Raw genomic sequence first — 19,456 nt, forward strand, 5'->3', positions numbered from 1 at the left:
CTTGACCGCTCTCCTGCCCAGCGTCCATCATCTCAGGCTGCCATGTTGAGGCTTGCTCTTCACCTGTAATACACAAACAACAAGGGATGCTTTTAAGATCAAACTGAAAACGCAGATCAGCTATTTATATTGCCACTGGCCACATCTTCCCACCTACACCACAGCCGACTCGCCTCCCTATGGCGCTCCATCCACAAGTCCATCAGCGGCATTTGGCACACAGGTCGTCCCTCTGCATCTGAAAAACAATATCAAAGAAGTCACTCGGATGCTCAGTGACGCCTTAACGGTTCCAGACCTCTCGCTTCCATTTAGCGGTACCATCTCTACCGCACACTACAGCCAGGCACAACAAATCCACAACCAAACCCAAACATTAAGTTCCATTCCCTTTGAATTTAAACTGCTCCGGTACTGCTCCACTGGATTCTCCCACACACTTTTGGTCATCCCCTCTGTGGCTGCAGAGCCAAGCAGAAACTGCTCTCCTCATCACCCGCTGCACCTAGGGCTACTTCTTCTGCAAAGTATGGTATGCCCCCAGACTGCAAGGTGTCTGCCTATCAGCATATTAACCACAGAATCTTGCCCTTCTACCTCTGCTCACACTTATCACCTCCATGCATCGGGCAGAGCAGCTCCAGCCAGATACAAAACACACAAAGAACACCACCACACGCAAGACAGATGTCGTGAACCAGGGACAAAAGAACTCACTGTAGGAAGAATGATTCCTGGACCAGACATGCCATCAGGCAAGACGCTGTATGGGGCTACAACGAAGAGTCTATGGGGGCCCTGGAAAAGTGAAGGATCGTGGCTCATTACAAAGAGATACAGCCGCAACTGGGAGGATGAAGGAGCAAGAAGCCCCGTTTAAAGACCTAAAGATGCAGAGGATGCATGGAACGAGTCCCAGAACAGGGATCCAAGAAAATGGATGACTAACGAACACAGATGCCAATGCAGGCTGCAAGGCCGCAGCCAAAGAGACATCTGATCCCAAACTTCCAAAACACAAGACCGATCCATGCTTTAGGATTGCGATGCAAGAAGAGCAGTGCCCGATCGAGACTGCATTGATGAGTACATGCATTCAGGACCCTAGACACGGTGCCCAAGGCATGTCCGGCATGCCTTGAGTGCAAAAAGGACATCAAGACCTGCAGAAAACTTAAGACGTGGCGCACAGACTACAGAAACAAGATAACAGGAAGCCCCGCTGAAAGACCTAGAGGTGCAGAGGATGCACCGAACAAGTCCCAGAACAGGGATCCAAGAAAATGGATGACTAACAAACATGGATGCCGACACAGGCTGCAAGGCCGCAGCGTAAGAGACATCTGATCCGAAACTTCCCAAACACAAGACCGATCCATGCTTTAGGATTGCGATGCAAGAAGAGCAGTGCCCGATTGACACTGCTTTGATGAGTACAAGCATTCGGGACCCTAGACACGGTGCCCAAGGCACGTCCGGCGTGCCTTGAGTGCAAAGAGGACATCAAGACCTGCAGAAAACTTAAGATGTGGCGCACAGACTACAGAAACTAGATGACAACAGATGTGGGCTGGAACTGCCCTGCCCGTGCTAGTTTTGGGCTGAGAAGTAGGCCCCTCTGCCTTTCCCTGCCCAAACAGGACTCTTCCTGCATGGTCCTCTCCCCTACATTACTTTTAAAACCCCTCCCTGCCATCCCAAACATTCTCCCCTCTTCCCAGTTCCACCCGAGCCCTGGCCCCTCAACTTTGCTTTCAGAAGGCCAGGGGTCATCCTCAGCAGAAAAAGAAAAAACTCCAACAGCATCAGCTATGTGGGATGATCCTACGGTCACCAGGTTCCTCTTTGCCATCTGCAAGAAAATGAAATGGAAGACAAACAGGGCCAACAGTCAGTATTGCACTGGTCAATGTCAGTGTCTTGCACGACAACTTGCTCTGCCTAACTGCCACATTGCTTGCTCTCTTGCTATGCACCATTTCTGGCGTCAGACGCTGTGGCCATTATTGCCTGGGACAACTAAGTCCCAGAGAATTACTGTTGTGCTTGTGAGAAGTCTGTCTCGTGCTCCTTCTCCCTACTACTCAGCTCATCTCAAATGCTCTTCCCATTCCCAAGGTGGCCCGCACAGCGCCTGCAAAACCAAGGGTAAATACTTAACCAAATTGCCAAATACTTTGTTCTTTGAGACATATCTAACTTCCTCCTCACCATCAGCCCCACAATGATGAGAATAAGCCTGACTATCTCACCGGTGCCACAGAATTCCACGTGGTCTGCTTACCTCTCCTCTCCTCCGCTCCCATCATAGGAACACAGTAGTGGTGACACCCAGGACAAAAGATGAGCCACAGGGATCCAGATGTTAGCAGATTACCCAACTTTAGTCACAGGAACGAACAAAAAAAAAATTGCAAAAATATTCTAATTGAAATACAGTAAAGATGATTGACACAGAAGACAAAAAACACAGGACACTTGCCATACAGCGATGGAGACTGGAATTACAGAGACCATCAGTCAATGGTAAAACTCACAATGGTGGGATTTGACTACTCAAAGACCTAAATTGGAAACTCAATGACCGTAAAAACCACAATTGATAACAAGGATAAGGTAACAACTACTGCAAATGATACTAGAGCAAACCTCACTGGTAAGTTAAGGAAAAATCCAAGACTCTGGTAGTAAGGGAGGCTTGCGTGCCCACAGACTAGATGAAGAAGAGTTGCTCTGCTGCTAACTGTCACAAGCCAAGATAACATCCATCCTCTTCCCTGAGAGATGCAAGGGAAAGCAGGGACAGAATCCTGCATTGCAGAAAAGCGCAGACTCCATACCTTTAAGCAGTAAGATCTCTGACATTCAGATGGATGGAGACAGGATGCATCCAAAGAAGTCAGTGGGGGAACACGGGAAGTAGAAGGCACAATGGAAGAGAGATCTTGGAGCCCTAGAGATTACGTTTTGAGTGTAGCTGATGCTTTTCAAGATCAAACTTATCTGATGTTCAAACCAGACGATTGCTGCACAAAGGTCAAGATGACCCATACCTTGTGTCTCAACTTCATCGTATCACCCATCAGCTGCAGAGAGGGCAAACGTGGATGGCCCTCACACCTGACTGCTAAACTAAACCGAGAAAGATCAATGAAACCATCTTGCTTCCCCTAACCATCCCCCAAGCCATTAAAGTCCTTCTCCCTCCTGAATGGTCAGAGAAGGAACCCTGCTCCTTCCCAAGGGCACCTGCGCTATTTTTTTTTAGCCCCCTAACCCTCCTATGCTGCTGCTCCTTAAGAGCTGTGCTTCTAAACCCTTCCCTGTGTTCTGCTAGCCACTTCTATCTTCTGCCAGCCCATGGAGTCAAACTCCCACTCTAAGCTTGCAAACTAAATTCCAGATTATTATAATCTACAAGGTGCCCGTTACAAACTGCAAAAGCTCTAGAGCCAAAGCATCATCCCACATGGAATGAAGAACAGCAACAAGTTGTCCCATAACCAGAAATTCTAGGCAAAGGCAAAGCCCAGAGAACGAAATAAAAAGAAACATCTTGCCCCCTCCAACACCCAATAAAAAGTTACAGACCTTAAAAGAAAAGCATTCACCTCTATAAACAAAACAAATGTACTTACAGCTGTGTATACTGCTTAGCCTAGACTGGTCCCAAACTCTTACCTCGAACAGCAGCCTCTGCGTCTCTAAAAAAGATACAAACAAAAAAAAAAACAAAACAAAAAAGAACCACAAAAAAACCAACCAACTAACCAACCAAACACCTTACCAAAAAAGCTCAACCTACCCCAAAGCTGCAATGAATTGAAAGAGCAGGAGAGCACTGATCTTAAGGAAGACCAGAAGCTGAATGACTCCCCGGTGGAAGGCCTGTGGCTTATATACCCCTGGGCCTCCATACCCACCACCTGGGAATAGGGTGTGGCAAACCCCTCAAAGGCATAAATAGAGCCTGGGTAGCAGCTGTGTTTTATTAACTTTGTCTTACATTCACAACAAGAAAAACACTGAATGCAAAAAAGGAACTTAACTGGAAATAAGGGTATTTGCTCTTTTACTTGTTCTTTCACATTTCCCCTTCCCCCCAACCCCTGGCTTCCCTGTACCTCTCTTCTTTTATTTTTCTCTTCTGTTTCCTCTCCCTTTTCAGTTTTCTGTCTCTGTCCTGTGGCCATAGTTCTTTTTTCCTTTTCCATCTTTGTCCTAATCTATAGCCTTCTCTTTTTCCCCACAATTTCATGGGCTTTATCCCTGGAGTACTTTCTTTTTCTGTGCCTGCAAGTGCCTTCCTTTCTCTCTTTCCACCCTTCTCTTTTTCTCCCTATCCCTTTGTATTCCTCACTATTGCTAATCTAGATTTTTACTTTCATTCTGTGTCTTGACAGTCCCTTTTCCTGCTCCTCTTTCTATTTCTGATCTTTTTTGCTAATCACTGTGCTTTTTTATAATCCTTTGTCTGCAAGGCTCCTAATTTCTCTCTTTTTCTTTAATCCAGTCCCTTGTGGTTCTCAAACACATGGTCCTTCTCTGTATTACTACCCCTAACCCTAAATGCTAACCCTAACCCCTTACCCTAACACTAATGACCGTTGCTGACCTACCCCTAACCCCCTAACCCTAAGGACCCTAAACTCTAAGCTTAAACATAACTCCTAAACCCTAACCCCTAACTCTAACCCCAAACTCTAATCCTAATGACCCTAAACCTAACCCTAACCACTAACCCCTTACCCTAACGACCCTAACCCCAACCCCTAATCTTAACCCCTAAGTTTAACCCCTAATGCTAAACCCTAACCTCGAACCCTAACCCCTGACCCTAATTTTGGTGGGTGTGGTTGACGTAAAGGGTGGTGTTCTGGTTAAGTGGGGGGTGTGATTGACTTAGAAGGCGTGATTCAGGTTATGGGTGCGTGGTCGGCATAAGGGGCGTCGTTCCAGTTACGCATGGGGTGGGGTTGACATCAAGGGTGCGGTTCTTGTTACACAGGGGGCGGGGTCGACATCAGTATCGTGGTTTCAGTTACACGGGGGTGGGGTCAATGTAAGGGACGGGGTTCAGGTTACGCAAGGGGCAGGGTCAACATAAGGGGCGGGCTTCTGGTTACACAGGGGTTGTGGTCCACGTCAGGGGCGTGGTCGACATAGAGGCGTGGTTCTGGATATGGTGTGTGTGGTCGATTTAACAGGTGTGGTTATGGTTGCATGGGGGGCACAGTTGATATAGGGGGCGTGGTTCCAGTTACAGGGGCCATGGTATACATATGTGGTAGGGTTTGCGTTACGGAGGGGGTGTGGTCGATGTAAGGGGCAGCGTTCTGATTATGCGAGGGCATGGTCGACATCAGGGATGCTGTTCCGCTTGTGCAGGGGGCGTGGTCAATGCAAGGGGCGTTGTTCCGTTTACATGGGGTGTGCTTCTTGGACGGCTTCCAGGGGTGTGGACGGCACAGTGGAGGGAAATTGTGTCTGGGGTGGGGATGGTGCGGTGGGAGGGGATGATGTCTGTGGGTGGGGACAGCGTCTGGGGGAGGCCCCAAGGGGACACACAACATTACAGAGTTAGATACAATGCAACATTAGAGTTGGATGCCACACACCAGAGTTAGACACAACACAATGCAACATTAGAGTTAAATGCAATGCAACATTAGAGTTGGATACCACACAGAGTTAGACGCAACGCAACATTACGGAGTTAGAGGCAACATTACAGAGTTAGACGCAACGCAATGTTAGAGTTGGATGCCAGAGTTAGAGGCAACACAACATTACAGAGTTCGATACAATTCAACATTAGAGTTGGATGCCGCACAGAGCGAGACGCGATGCAACATTACAGAGTTAGACACAACGCAATGTTAGCGTTAAACACAATGCCACATTAGAGTTGGATGCCACACAACAGACACAACGTTACAGAGTTAGACGCAATGCAACATTAGAGCTGGGTGCCACACAACAGTCAGACACAACGCAACATTACAGAGTCAGATACAAGACAACATTACAGATTTAGATGCTAAAGACTATACGGCAGATTCTCTCAGTATGCCTGGGATCCCTGTAGAGAGCCCCAGCAGCTTCTCAGTGTCCCCAGGACTCCTGTAGAGAGCCCCAGGAGCCTCTCAGTATTCCTGGAAGCCCTGTAGAGAGTCCCAGGACCCTCTCAGTATCCTGAGGAGTTAGGTAGAGAGCCCCAGGAGCATCTCTGCATCTCCAGGATCCCTGTAGACAAAACCAAGGTGCCTCTCAGTAACCCCAGGACACCTGTAGAGAGGACGAGGAGCCTCTCGGTATCCCCTGGAGCCCTGTAGAGAGCCCCACGACCCTCTCATTATGCTGGGGAGCCCTGTAAACTGCCCCATGATCCTCTCAGTATCCCCAGGAACCCTGTAGAATGCCCCATACCCTCTCAGTATCCCCGGGAGCCCTGTACAGTACTTCAGTAGCATCTTTGTATCCCCAGGCCTCCTGTAGAGTGTCCCAAGAGCCTCTCAGAATCTCCAGTATCCCTGTAGAGAGCCCCACGAGCTCAGTAATACCAGGAGCACTGTAGTGAGCCCCAAGGGGCTCTCAGTATCCCCGGGATCCCTGTACAGAGCCCCAGGAGCTTCTCAGTATCCTCTGGAGCCCTATAAAGAGCCCCAGGAGCCTCTCAGTATCCCCTGTAGCCTCTAAGTATCCCCGGGAGGGCTGTAGAGAGCCCCAGGAGCCTCTCAGTATCCCCAGGAACCCCGTTAGAGAGCCCCAGGCCTCTCAGTACCCCTAGGAGGCCTGTAGAGAGCCCAAAGAGCCTCTCAGTATCCGTGGGAGCCCTGTGGAGTACATCAGGAGCCTCTTTGTATCCCTGGCATCTGTGTAGAGAGCCCCAGGAGCCTCTCAGTATCCCCACAACCACTGTAGAGAGTCCCAGGAGCCTCTCAGTATGCCTGGGATCCCTTTAGAGAGCTCCAGGAGCCTCTCAGTATCCCCGAGAGCCATGTTGAGAGCCCCAGGAGCCTCTCAGTATCCCCTGGAGCCCTGTAGAGTGCCCCACGATCTTCTCAGTGTCTCCAGGAGCCCTGTTGTCAGCTCCAGGAGCCTCTCGCTATCCTCAGGACTACTGTAGAGAGAACCAGGAGTCTCTCAGTATCCCTAGGTGTCCTGTAGAGAGCCCCAGGAGCCTCTCAGTATATACAGGAGCCATGTAGAGAGCTCCAGGAGCCTCTCGGTAAACCCAGGAGCCCTGTAGAGGATCCTACGAGTTATTTAAGGAGCCCAAGAAGCCTCTCAGTATCCCCAGGAGCCCTGTAGAGAGCCTGAGGAGCCTCTCAGTATCCCCAGGAGCCCTGTAGAGAAGCCCGCAAGCCGTGTAGAGAGCCCCAGAAGCCTCTCGCTATACCCAGTAGCGCTTTAGAAAGCCCCAGGAGACTCTCGGTAACCCCAGAAGCCCTGTAGAGAACCCCATGAGCCCTATAGAGAGAGCTGCAGTACCCTCTCAGTATCCTGGGGATTCCTGTAGAGAGCCCCAGGAGCCCCTCAGTATCCCCAGGACTCCTGTAGAATCCTTGGGCTCTCTACAGGTGTCCTGTGCTTATTGAGAGGCACCTGGGGTTGTCTACAGGGATCCTGGAGATGCAGAGATGCTCCTGGGGCTCTCTACCTAACTCCTCGGGATACTGAGAGGGTCCTGGGACTCTCTACACGGGGTTTGGGGATACTGAGAGGCTCCTGGGGCGGTCAACAGGGCTCCCAGGGATACAAAGAGGCTCCTGAGGTACTCTACAGGACTCTCGGGGATACTGAGAGGCTCCTGGGGGTCTCTACAGGAGTCCTGGGGAAACTGAGAAGCTGCTGGGACTCTCTACAGAAATCCCAGGGATACTGAGAGGCTCCTGGGATTCTCTACATTTTTCTTGGGGATACTGAGAGGCTCCTGGGGCTCTCTACAGAGATCCCGGGGATACTGAGAGTCTCCTGGGTCTCTCTCTACAGGGCTCCCAGGGATACTGAGAGGCTCCTGGGTCTATTTACAGGGCTCCAAGGAATACTAAGAGGCTCCTAGGATTCTCTACAAGGTTCCTAGGAATACTGAGAGGCTCCTGGGGCTGTCTACACTGCTCCTGGTGTTCTCTACAGGGCTACTGGGGATACTGAGAGACTCTTGGGGCTCTCTACAGGAGTCCTGGTAGTACTGAGAAGCTCCTACAGGGCTCCTGGGGTCTCTACAAGGCTCCTAGGGATACTGAGAGGCTCCTGGTGCTCTCTACAGTGCTCCAGGGGATTCTGAGAGGCTCCTGGGGCTCAATAAAGTTCTCTAGAGGATACTGAGAGGCTCTTGGGGCTCGCTACATGGCTCCTGGGGATACTGTGAGGTTCCTGCGTTTGTCTACAGGGGTCCCAGGTATACTGAGAGGCTCCTGGGGCTCTCTACAGGGCTCCAGGGGATTCCGAGAGGCTCCTGGGGCTCTCTACGGGGCTCAAGGGGATACTGAGTGTCTCCTGGGGCTCTCTACAGGGCTCCAGGGGATTATGAGAGGCTCCTGGGGCTCTCTGCAGGGCTCCAGGGATAACTGAGAGGCTCCTGGGGCTCTCTACAGGGCTCCAGTGGATTCTGAGTGGCCCCTGGAGCTCTCTACAGGGCTCCCGGGGATTCTAGGAGGCTCCTGGGCCTCTTTATAGGGCTCCAGGGGATTCTGGGAGGCTCCTGGACCTCTTCGTAGGGCTCCAGGGGATTCTGGGAGGCTCCTGGGGCTCTCTACAGGGCTCTAGGGGTTACTGAGAGGCTCCTGGGGGTCTCTGCAGGGCTCCAGGGGATTCTGGGAGGCTCCTGGGGCTCTCTACAGGGCTCCCGGGGATACTGAGAGGCTCCTGGGGCTCTCTACAGGGCTCCAGTGGATTCTGAGTGGCCCCTGGAGCTCTCTACAGGGCTCCAGGGGATTCTGGGAGGTTCCTGGGCCTCTTTAAAGGGCTCCAGGGGATTCTGGGAGGCTCCTGGGCCTCTTTATAGGGATCTAGGGGATTCTGGGAGGCTCCTGGGGATCTCTATAGGACATCCATGTGATTCTGAGAGGCTCCCGGGGATTCTGAGAGGCTCCTGGGGCTCTCTACAGTGATCCAAGGGATTCTAGGGGGGTCTTGGGGCACTCTACATAGCTCCAGGGGATTCTTAGAGGCTCCTGGGGCTCTCTACAGGGCTCCAGGGCATTCTGGGAGGCTCCTGGGGCTCTCTGCAGGGCTCCTGGGGATTCTGGGAGGCTCCTGGGGCTCTGTACAGGGCACCAGGGTATTCTGAGAGGCTCCTGAGGCTCTCCACAGGGCTCCAATGCTTACTGAGAGCCTCCTGGGGCTCTCCACAGGGCTCCAATGCTTACTGAGAGCCTCCTGAGGCTCTCTACAGGGCTCCATGGTAAACTGAGAGGCTTCTGGGGCTCTCTACAGGGCTCCAGGGGTTACTGAGACGCTCCTGGGGCTCTCTACAGGGCTCCAGGGGTTTCTGAGAGGCTCCTGGGGCTCTCTACAGGGCTCCCGTTGATTCTTGCAGGCTCCTGGCATCTCTATAGGACTCCAGAGGATTCTGAGAGGCTCCTGGTATCTCTACAGGGCTCCCAGGGATTCTGAGAGGCTCCTGGGGCTCTCCACAGGGCTCCAATGCTTACTGAGAGGCTCCTGGGGTTCTCTACAGGGAATTCTGAGAGGCTCCTGGGGCTCTCTACAGTGATCCAAGGGATTCTGGGAGGCTTCTGGGTCTCTCTACATGTCTCCATGTGATTCTGAGAGGCTCCTGGGGCTCTCTACAGGGCTCAAGGGGATTCTTAGAGGCTCCTGGGGGTCTCTGCAGGGCTCCAGGGGATTCTGGGAGGCTCCTGGGGCTCTCTACAGGGCTCCCGGGGATACTGAGAGGCTCCTGGGGCTCTCTACAGGTCTCCATGTGATTCTGAGAGGCTCCTGGGGCTCTCTACAGGGCTCCAGGGGATACTGAGAGGCTCCTGGGTCTTGCCTACACGGTTTGTGGGGACCCTGCAACACTCCTTGGGGTCTCAACAAGGTTCCTGGGGACCCTGAAAGTCTCCTAGGAGCGTCTACAGGGCTCCTGATGATCCTGAAAGGCTCCTGGGGATCTCCACAGCGCTTCTGCGGATCCTGAAAGGCTCCTGGGAGTCTTTGCAGGATTCTTGGGGACCCTGAAAGGCTCCTAGGCATACTGAAAGGCTCCTGGTGCTCTCTACAGGAATCCTGGTGATCGTGGAAGGCTCCTGGGGCTCTCTGCAGGGCTTCTGAGGATCCTGAAAGGATCCTGAGAGTCTCTGCAGGGTTCCTGAGTATCCTGAGAGGCTCCTGGGGCTCTCTAGAGGGCTCCTGAGAATCTCTGCAGGTTCTTGGGGACCCTGAAAGGTTTCTGGGGGTGTCTACAGGGCTCCTGGGGACACTGAAAGGCTCCTTGGGGTCCCTACAGGGCTCATGGGAATTCTTAAAGGCTCCTGGGAGTCTCTGCAGGGTTCCTGGAGACCCTGAGTGGCTGCTGGGGATCCTGAAAGGCTCCTGGGAGTCTCTACAGGGCTCCTGGGGAACCTGAGAGGCTCCTGAGGATCCTAATAGGCTCCTGGGAGTCCCTGCAGAGTTCCGGGGGGTCCTGAAAGTCTCCTGGCGGTCCCTACAGGGCTCCTGGGTATCCTGAAAGGCTCCTGGGAGTCTCTACAGCTAAATAAAACCAATCCCTCCCTCTAGTAATAGAACAAGAGCAAAGAAAGACAAGACATCATTGACTGCAAATGATTGTGGTAACATTTCTCTGAAGTTGCCACATTCCAAGCCAATTTTGCTCTAAGACTAAAATAAGCAAACCCACAACCAAAATCATTACCTGAAACTCACAGAAGAAACGATGCCTGAAGGCTCAAATGCACCACCAAGAAAAGCACACGACTGTTAGAAACCCAGCAAAGAAAGAAAGCCTTCTTTCTTCTGTGGCCCCTTCTTTCACTCCGTGCTCTGGCGACAGGTGAGACTCAGCTCTCAATCAAGAGGTCTTTTAAAGGGCAAACTCTTCACCTGTACCTAATTGCTGACCACAGAATTAACCAACCCAACCAGTACCTTCAGAGGTTTTTGAACAAGACCCACCCTTTTAATAGCAAAACCAGCGTCCCACTTAGGATGGGGAATAAGAAATTACTCCTAAATATAAAATGCCTGTGGTATACTGAAAGGTCAATGTATGACAGCCAGGATTGATTTAAATTATGTAAAATGTTATTAAGCCACTAAATGTCAATTAGCCTTGTTAAAACAACTGTACAGATTAAACGACTCCCCCTGTGTTCCACCTGCTGAGATACAGTGCTTTGAAGCACAGCTTTGAAGAAGCTGTAGGTCCCAAAGTGCTATAGAGTGGTCCTGGTGGTCTCCAACAGGGTCCTGCGGGTCCAAGAGTGGTCTTAGAAGGCCCTAAAAGGGCCCCAGGGGGCTCTCAAGGGGTCCTCAGGTCCCTCTAGGGGTCCCAAGAACCTTTCTAGAGCCTCCCAGGACCCCTTTAGAGACCCCAAGAACCTCTCTAGGGACCCCCAGGACCTATTAAAGGACCACACGACCCCTTTAGGTGGCCCCAGGACCAGTAAAGTCCCATTTTGGGATCCTCAGGACCCTTGTAGAGCCCCCAGTACCACTCTAATGACCCCCAAGACCCATTTAGGGTCTCCCAGGACCCCTTTATGGCCCCCTAAGACCCCTCACCCTTGTCCAGCTCCTGATCCCTCCCATGGCCTTTCGCCCCCCAAGGCTGTCAGCGATGCCGAGACCCTTCCCAACCTCCCCAAATCCACCCAAAACCCACCCAAACCCACCTAAATCCACATCGACCCCCACCATTCACTCAACCCCCCCAAACCCCCCAACCCACCTAAATCCAACCAATCCCCCCAAAAAATCCCCAAATCCCCAATCCACCCCACACCCCCTCCCAATCCCCCCCAATCCCCCTAAACTCCCCCAAGCCCCCCAAATCCACCCAAAACCAACCCACTCCCCTCAATCCACCCCAAATTCCCCCCAAATCCCCTCAAACCCACCCAACCCCCCCCCCCCAAAACCACCGCAAATCCCCCAACACCCCCCCCAAATGCAGAAGTGGCCACTAGTTCAAGGTCATTTATTGCCCGAGGGGGTCCCGGGGGGGTCCCGGGGGTCTCAGTCCTCCTTGCCAGGCACCAGCGTCGTCCTCTCCGTGGGTTTGGGGGGCGGGGGGGTCGCTGGGGGGAGGGCGACATGAGGACACCGGGGGGTCAGCGGTGACCTTTGACCCCTCTCATGTCCCCTTGTCCCCCTCCATGTCTGCATGGGTCCCTCCATGGGTCCCAGCCCCCACCATGTCCCTCTCCCATGTGATTCAGGCCCCCCTACCATGTCCCCATGTCCCCCCCCATGGGTCCCAGAACCCCTCCATGTGCCCATCACCCCCATGGGTCCCATGGCTCCCCCCTATGTCCCCCCCATGGGTCCCAGACCCCTCCCATCTGTCTCCCCATGTCCCTCCCATGGGTCCCAGAACCCCTCCATGTCCCCCCCCATGGGTCCCAGATCCCCTCCATGTCCCCCTCCCATGTCCCCCCATAGGTCCCACACCCCCTATGGGTGACCTCCCCCCAATGTCCCCCCCATGTCCCTCCCTCACCTCCGTGCCCCCCCCAGAGGCGCCTCACGATCCCCCAGACCCAACGCAGCAAATCCACCAGGCACTGGGCACACATCTGGGGGGACATTGGGGACATTGGGGACACATGGAGGGGACATTGGGGACAATGAGGGGACAGGAGGGACAGGGGGGACATCGGGGGGACATTGGAGACAATAGGGAGACAGAGGGGGACCGGGGGGACATTGGGGGGACAGTGGTGACAATGGGGACATTGAGGGGACAGGGGGGACAAGGGGACATGGAAGGGGACAGGGGGACAGAGGGAGACATTGGGGACATTGGGGGGACATTGGGGACAATGGGGACATTGGGAGGACAGGAGGAACATTGGAGGGACAAGGGGATATTGGGGACACTGGGGACATTGGCAGGACATTGGGGACACTGGGGACATTGGAGGGATGGGGGACATTGGAGAGACACAGGGATATTAGGGACATTGGGGACATCTGGGGAACATTGGGGGGACAATAGGGGGATGGGGACGTTGGGGGACGGGGATATTGGGGACATTGGGGATATTAGGGGGACATTAGGGGGCAGAGGGCACGGAGGGACATGGGTACAAGAGGGACAAGGACAGAGCCCCCACCCTCTCCCCCCCCCGGCCCCACCCGTGTCCCCATGTCCCCACATCCCGTGTCCCCATGTTCCCATTCCCACATCCTGTCCCACTGTCCCCACAGCCCACTGTCCTCCTGTCCCCACTATCCCCACCGCCCTGACCACATCCTGTCCCCATGTCCCCATCCCCGTGTCCCTGTCCTTCTTCCAGTGTCCCATCCCTGTGTCCATGTCCCCATGTCTGTCCCCATCCTCATGTCTTTGTACCCATCCCTGTGTCCCTGTCCTGTCACCATGTCCATGTCACCATGTCCCCGTCCTTCTTCCACTGTCCCCATCCCCATGTCCTTGTCCCTGTCGCCATGCCCCTGTCCCCATGTCCCCATCCGTGTCCCTGTCTTGTCCCCGTCTCCATTCCTACATCCTGTCCCCACAGCCCGCTGTCCCCATGTCCCCACTGTCCTGACCACATCCTGTCCCCATGTCCCCGTGTCGCTGTCCTGTTCCCATGTCCCCATCACTGTCTCCTTATCCCTGTCCCCATGTTCCCACCCCTGTGTCCTCATCATGTCCCCATATTCCTGTCCATATCCCTGTCCCCATCCCTGTCCTTGTCCCTGTCCCCATGTTCCCACCCATGTTCCCACCCCTGTGTCCTCATCATGTCCCCATATTCCTGTCCATATCCCTGTCCCCATCCCTGTCCTTGTCCCTGTCCCTATGTCCCCATCCCTGTGTCCTCATTTCCCCATCCCATGTATGTCCCCATATCCCTGTCCCCACTCCTGTCCCCATCCCTGCCCCCCTGTCCTCATCCCTGTCTGCATCCCTGTCCTCATGTCCCCATCACTATCCCCATGTCCCCCTTCCTGTCCCCATCCCTGTCCTCATGTCCCCATGTCCCTGTCCCCCGTCCCCGTCCCTGTCCCCATCCCTGTCCGCATCCCTGTCCTCATGTCCCCATCTCTATCCCCATGTCCCCCTTTCTGTCCCCATCCCGGTCCCCATCCCTGTCCCCATGTCCCCTTCCCTGTCCCCATGTCCCTGTCCCCATCCCTGTCCCCATGTCCCCCTTCCTGTTCGCATCCCTGTCCCCCTGTCCCCATCCCTGTCCCCATGTCCCTGTCCCCATCCCTATCCCCCTGTCCCCACTCACCTCAAGGTCCCGTCTTTGTGGTGGTGTCCCCGTGGCTGCCCTTAAATCCTTGGGGATGGTGACGGGGACGGTGACGGTGACATCACGGGCCGCACAGCCGGTCCTCCCGGTCCCCACCCGGCACAGCCCCACGTGGGCGTCCGTCCGGGGAGGGACACGGGACGTGGGGACATCAGGGACATGGGGACGTGGCGACATGGGGACACAGGACGTGGGGACATCAGGGACATCATGGGCATGGACATGGACACAGGACATGGGGACATGGGGGACATGGGGGACATGGGGACAAGGGGACATCAGGGACATGGGACATAGATGTGGGACATGGGGACATGGGGGACATCAGGGACATGGGCACACGGGACACAGGGGGCAGCAGGGACATGGGACATGGACAGAGGACATGGGGGACATTGGGGACACAGGGGACATCAGGGACATCATGGGTATGGGACATGGACACGGGACATGTGGACATTGGGGACATGGGGACATCATGGGCATGGGATATGGGGACATGGGGAGAAGGGGGACATCAGGAACATAGGACATGGACAGAGGACATGGGGGATATCGGGGACACAGGGGACATGGGGACATTGGGGACATGGGGGATAACATGGACATGGGACATGGGGACACAGGGGACATCACAGACATCAGTGACATGGGAACATCATGGGCATGGGACGTGGGACATGGACACGGGACATGGGGGAAATACGGGACATCACAGGCATGGGACACAGACACAGGACATGGGGACACAGACACATCATGGGCATGGAACACAGGACACAGGGACATCAGGAACACTGTGGACACGGGGACATGGGCTGAAGGGACCTCAAAGCCACCAGGCTCCGTGGGGACATCGTGGACATGGGCTGAAGGGACCTCAAGGCCACCAGACTCTGTGAGGACATCATGGACACGGGCTGAAGGGCTCTCAAAGCCACCACACTCCGTGGGGACATCGTGGACATGGGCTGAAGGGCCCTCAAGGCCACCCACTTCACATCAGGGACATCTGCAGTTTGGAGTCCTCCAAGCCCCATCCAAGGTGGCCTCGGACACTTCCAGGGTGGAGATGGTGGTGGCACCCATAACGGGGGCGAGGGTGGCTCTGGTGATGATGGCACGCACTAATGGCGATGATGGTGGTGACAAGGGTGGTGACGTCATGGTGACAGTGACACTAATGGGGATGATGATGGTGATGATGGGAACAACATGAGTGGGTTGGGGAGGAAGGGACCTCAGAGCCGAGCTCCAACCACAGGACATGGGGACACATGGGGGACACCAGGGGGACACCGGGGACATTGGGACATCAGGGACAGAGGGAGGCACACAGGGGACAACGGGACATCATGGACACAGGGATCCATGGGGACATCACTGACATGGGGACATCACGGACATGGAGACATGGGGACTCATGGGGGGACATGGGGACATCACAGACATGGGGACTCATGGGGGGAGATGGGGGACATGGGCACATGGGGAACATATAGGGACATGGGGGGGGTGGCAGGGAGGTGATGGGGGGACATGGTGGGGGGACGGGGAGATTCACGGACCCATGGGGACAGGTACATATGGGGATATGGGGGAACGGGGGGGACACGGAGGAGACGAAGGTGATGGGGGAGACAGGACATGGGGACATATGGGGAGGACAGGGGATACAGGACATGGGGGGACACTGGGTGTCCGCCCCACTCTCTGCCCCTCCACTTCCTCCTCCCGCGCGGGGGAGGCTGAGTCACTTCCGGGCCGGGCCGGGGGGCGTGGTTTGCGCTCGAGGGGGGCGTGATCTGATTGGCGAGGGGGCGGGGCCCTCGTGCTGGGGGCGGGGTGTGGCCTCTCGGAGTGGGCGTGGTTTGTTGTCTATGGCGGGCGTGGTTTGTCTTCTTTGATGGGCATGGCTTTGGGGAGGGGCGTGGTTTATTAATGCTGGTTGTGCCGAAGGGGCGTGGTCTAGTGACTGGGGTGTGGGCTGACCCGGAAGTAGGCGGGGCTCCCGGCGCGCGCGCGGGAGGAGGTGCCGGCGCGGCCGCCATGGTGAAGGGGGGGGAGGTCTTGCGGGGGCTTTGGGGTCCCCCCCGTCCCCCTTTTTGCTCCTCCTCTGACCCCTCTTTTGTCTCCATTTTTGACCCCCCCCTTTTGCCCCCCCTCAGCTGTTTTACTCCTTCTTCAAGTCCCTCGTGGGCAAAGACGTGGTGGTGGAGCTGAAGAACGACCTGAGGTGAGGGGGGGCGGCACCCCAAACCCCCCAGGGACCCCCAGACTGCCCCCCAGGACCCCAAAACTCCCCTGGGACCCCCAACCCCTCTCCAGGACCCCCAACAGCCCCCCTGGGACCCGCCAACAGCCTCCCTGGGACCTGCAGCCCTCCCCAGGGACCCCCCAACAGCCCCCCTGGGATCCCCAGACACCCCCCCCAGGGACCCTCAGACCCCTCCAGGGACCCCCAAAACCCTCAGGGACCCGCCCCCCCCCCCGGACCCCCAACCCCCACCAAGGATCCTCCAGGGACCCCTTAGACCTCCCCAACCGCCCCCCCCCGCCAAGGACACCTCCAACCCCCCAGATCCCCTCCCTAGCCTTCATGGACCCCCTCAAACCCCTCTGGGACCCCAAGGATCCCCCCAATAGCCCCCCGTGCCCCATAGAGCTCCCCCAGAGTTCCCCAAGGACCCCCCCACGGCCCCCACCATAGACCTCCCAGGACCCCCAGAGCCCCCTCGACAACCCCCCCCCCCATAGTTTCCAGGGACCCCCACAAATGACCTAAGGACCCACTGGGACCCCCTGAGCCCCCTCAGAACCCCTCCAAGCCCCCCCATAGGCTCCATGGACCCCCCCAAACCCCTCCGAGCCCCCCCCGAACTCCCCAGACCTCCCCAAAGCCCCCCCCCCCAAGGGCCCTCCTTGACCCCCCTCTCCTCTCCAGCATCTGTGGGACCCTCCACTCCGTGGACCAGGTGAGGGGGGGCGCTTTATGGGGCGGGGAGCTTTCTATGGGGCAGGCTCGCTATGGGGTAGGGAGGGCTCTACGGGTCTGGGGTCTCTCAGGGGGGTCTATGGGGCAGGAAGGTCTCTCTCTATGGGGCACGGGGGGTCTGTGGGGCAGGAAGGTCTCTCTCTATGGGGCACGGGGGGTGTCTATGGGGCAGGAAGGTCTCTCTCTATGGGGCACGGGGGTCTATGGGGCAGGCTTGCTATGGGGCAGGGGATGGGGCAGGGAGAGTCTCGCTATGGGGTAGGGGATGGGGCAGGGGGCTCTCAGAGGGGCCCCTATTGGGCAGGCCCACCATGAGGCAGGGAGGTCTCTATGGGTCTGGGGTTTCTTGGGGGTCTCTATGGGGCAGGGAGATCTCTATGGGTCTGGGGTCTCTCGGGGGGGTCTGTGGGGCAGGGGAGTCTCTATGGGGCAGGCTCGCTATGGGGCTGTCCCCCCAGTACCTGAACATCAAACTGACCGACATCAGCGTCACCGACCCCGAGAAATACCCGCACATGGTACGAGGGGCTCTCTATGGATCTCGGGACCCGCAAGTGCCCCCCAGCAGTCCCCCTGCCCCACAAGTGGCCCCACAACTGCCCCACAAGCGCTCCCTCTGCCCCCAAGTGCCCTCCCAGCCCCCCAAGTGCCCCCGCTGCCCCCCAAAATACCTTTGCCAATCACCCCAATGCCCTTCCAGCCCCCCAAGTGCCCCCCCCAGCCCCCTCTCTGCCCCCCAAGTGCCCCGCCAGCCCCCTCTCTGCCCCCCAAGTGCCCCCCCGAGCCCCCTTTTGGAGCTTTTGGTGAAAAACAGCTTCATTCGGGGGGTCTTGGAGCTCCTTGGCCTCCTGAGGGTTTTGGGGGGCTCCTGTCCATTTTGGAGGTCTCTGGGGAGTTTTAGGGGTCCCTGATCGATCTGGGGGGGGTCCCTAATTTTGGAGAGGGGCCCCTAATTTTAGGGTCCCCCTCTTGACCCCCCCTTTTTTGGCAACTCCTGGTGAAGAACTGCCTCATCAGGGAGTCCTTGGACTCCTGAGGGTTTTGGGTGGTCCTGGTGACTTTGGGGGGATTGTGGGGGTCCCTGATTGATCAAGGGGGGGTCCCTAATTGTGGGGTCCCCTCACGAACCCCTATTTTTGGCAGCTGTCGGTGAAGAACTGCTTCATCCGGGGTTCGGTGGTGCGGTACGTGCAGCTCCCGGCCGATGAGGTGGACACACAGCTGCTGCAGGACGCAGCGCGGAAAGAGGCGCTGCAGCAGAAACAGTGACCCCCAAAACCAGGGGGCGGACCCCAAAACCATGAGGGGATCCCCAAAATTGGAAGGGACCCCAAAATTGGGGGGAGCCTAAAAAATTGGGGGTGGGAGGGCTTGAATTGCAGCGAGAACCCAAGTCCTGCAGGAGGTGATGCAAGAGAAAGGCGGGTGGACCCCAAATTGAGGGGGTACCCCAAAAACTGGGGGATTTCTCACACTTTGGGGGGGGTCCCTGAGATCCAGGGGTTGCCCGAAACATGGAGGGACCCCAAAATTTGGGGGGGGCTAAAAATTGGAGGGGGGGGCCTCGAATCGCAGCAGGGACCCCAAGTCCTGCAGGAGAAAGGGGGGGTGGCAAATTGGGAGGTCCCTGAGATCTGGGGGAGGCCCTGAGACCCTGGGGGGACTGTAGAACACATTGAGGTTGTCCTAAAAGTGGGGGGACACCCCAAGGCCCTCGAGGGTGTCCCTAGAGCCGAAGAGGGGACCCCAAACACCAGCCCCCCCCAAAAATAATTGGGAGCCCCCCCCCTAGATTTTTGAGTCCCCGCAGTGCTGCCCTCCCCGAACTCAGGGTCCCCCACCACCACACCTGAATCCCCCCCTCGATGTTGGGGTCCCCCCACACACCAAAAATTGGGTCAATAAATGTGATGTTCCCCCCCCAAAGCTGTGTCTGGGGGGACCTTAGGGGGCAGAGGGTGCACTTGTGGGGTTTGAAGGGGGCAGTTGTGGGGCTCGGGGGTATGCTTGGGGGGCTCGAAGGGGA

The 19,456-nt window shown here is 56.1% G+C and overlaps 1 protein-coding gene across 1 annotated transcript; it reads left to right on the top strand.

The window, feature by feature from the left end:
• Window positions 1–16,357: 16,357 nt before the first annotated feature.
• LSM2 (LSM2 homolog, U6 small nuclear RNA and mRNA degradation associated) lies at window positions 16,358–19,344 on the top strand. The gene is made up of 5 exons (XM_054051983.1): window positions 16,358–16,487; window positions 16,604–16,671; window positions 17,380–17,410; window positions 17,889–17,948; window positions 18,574–19,344. The coding sequence occupies exons 1-5, from the start codon at window positions 16,377–16,379 to the stop codon at window positions 18,697–18,699; spliced, it is 396 nt and encodes a 131-aa protein (XP_053907958.1). The 5' UTR covers window positions 16,358–16,376; the 3' UTR covers window positions 18,700–19,344.
• The last annotated feature ends 112 nt before the right edge of the window (window positions 19,345–19,456 follow it).

This window comes from Cuculus canorus, chromosome 31 (assembly GCF_017976375.1).
Source record: "Cuculus canorus isolate bCucCan1 chromosome 31, bCucCan1.pri, whole genome shotgun sequence".
Lineage (NCBI taxonomy): Eukaryota > Metazoa > Chordata > Aves > Cuculiformes > Cuculidae > Cuculus > Cuculus canorus.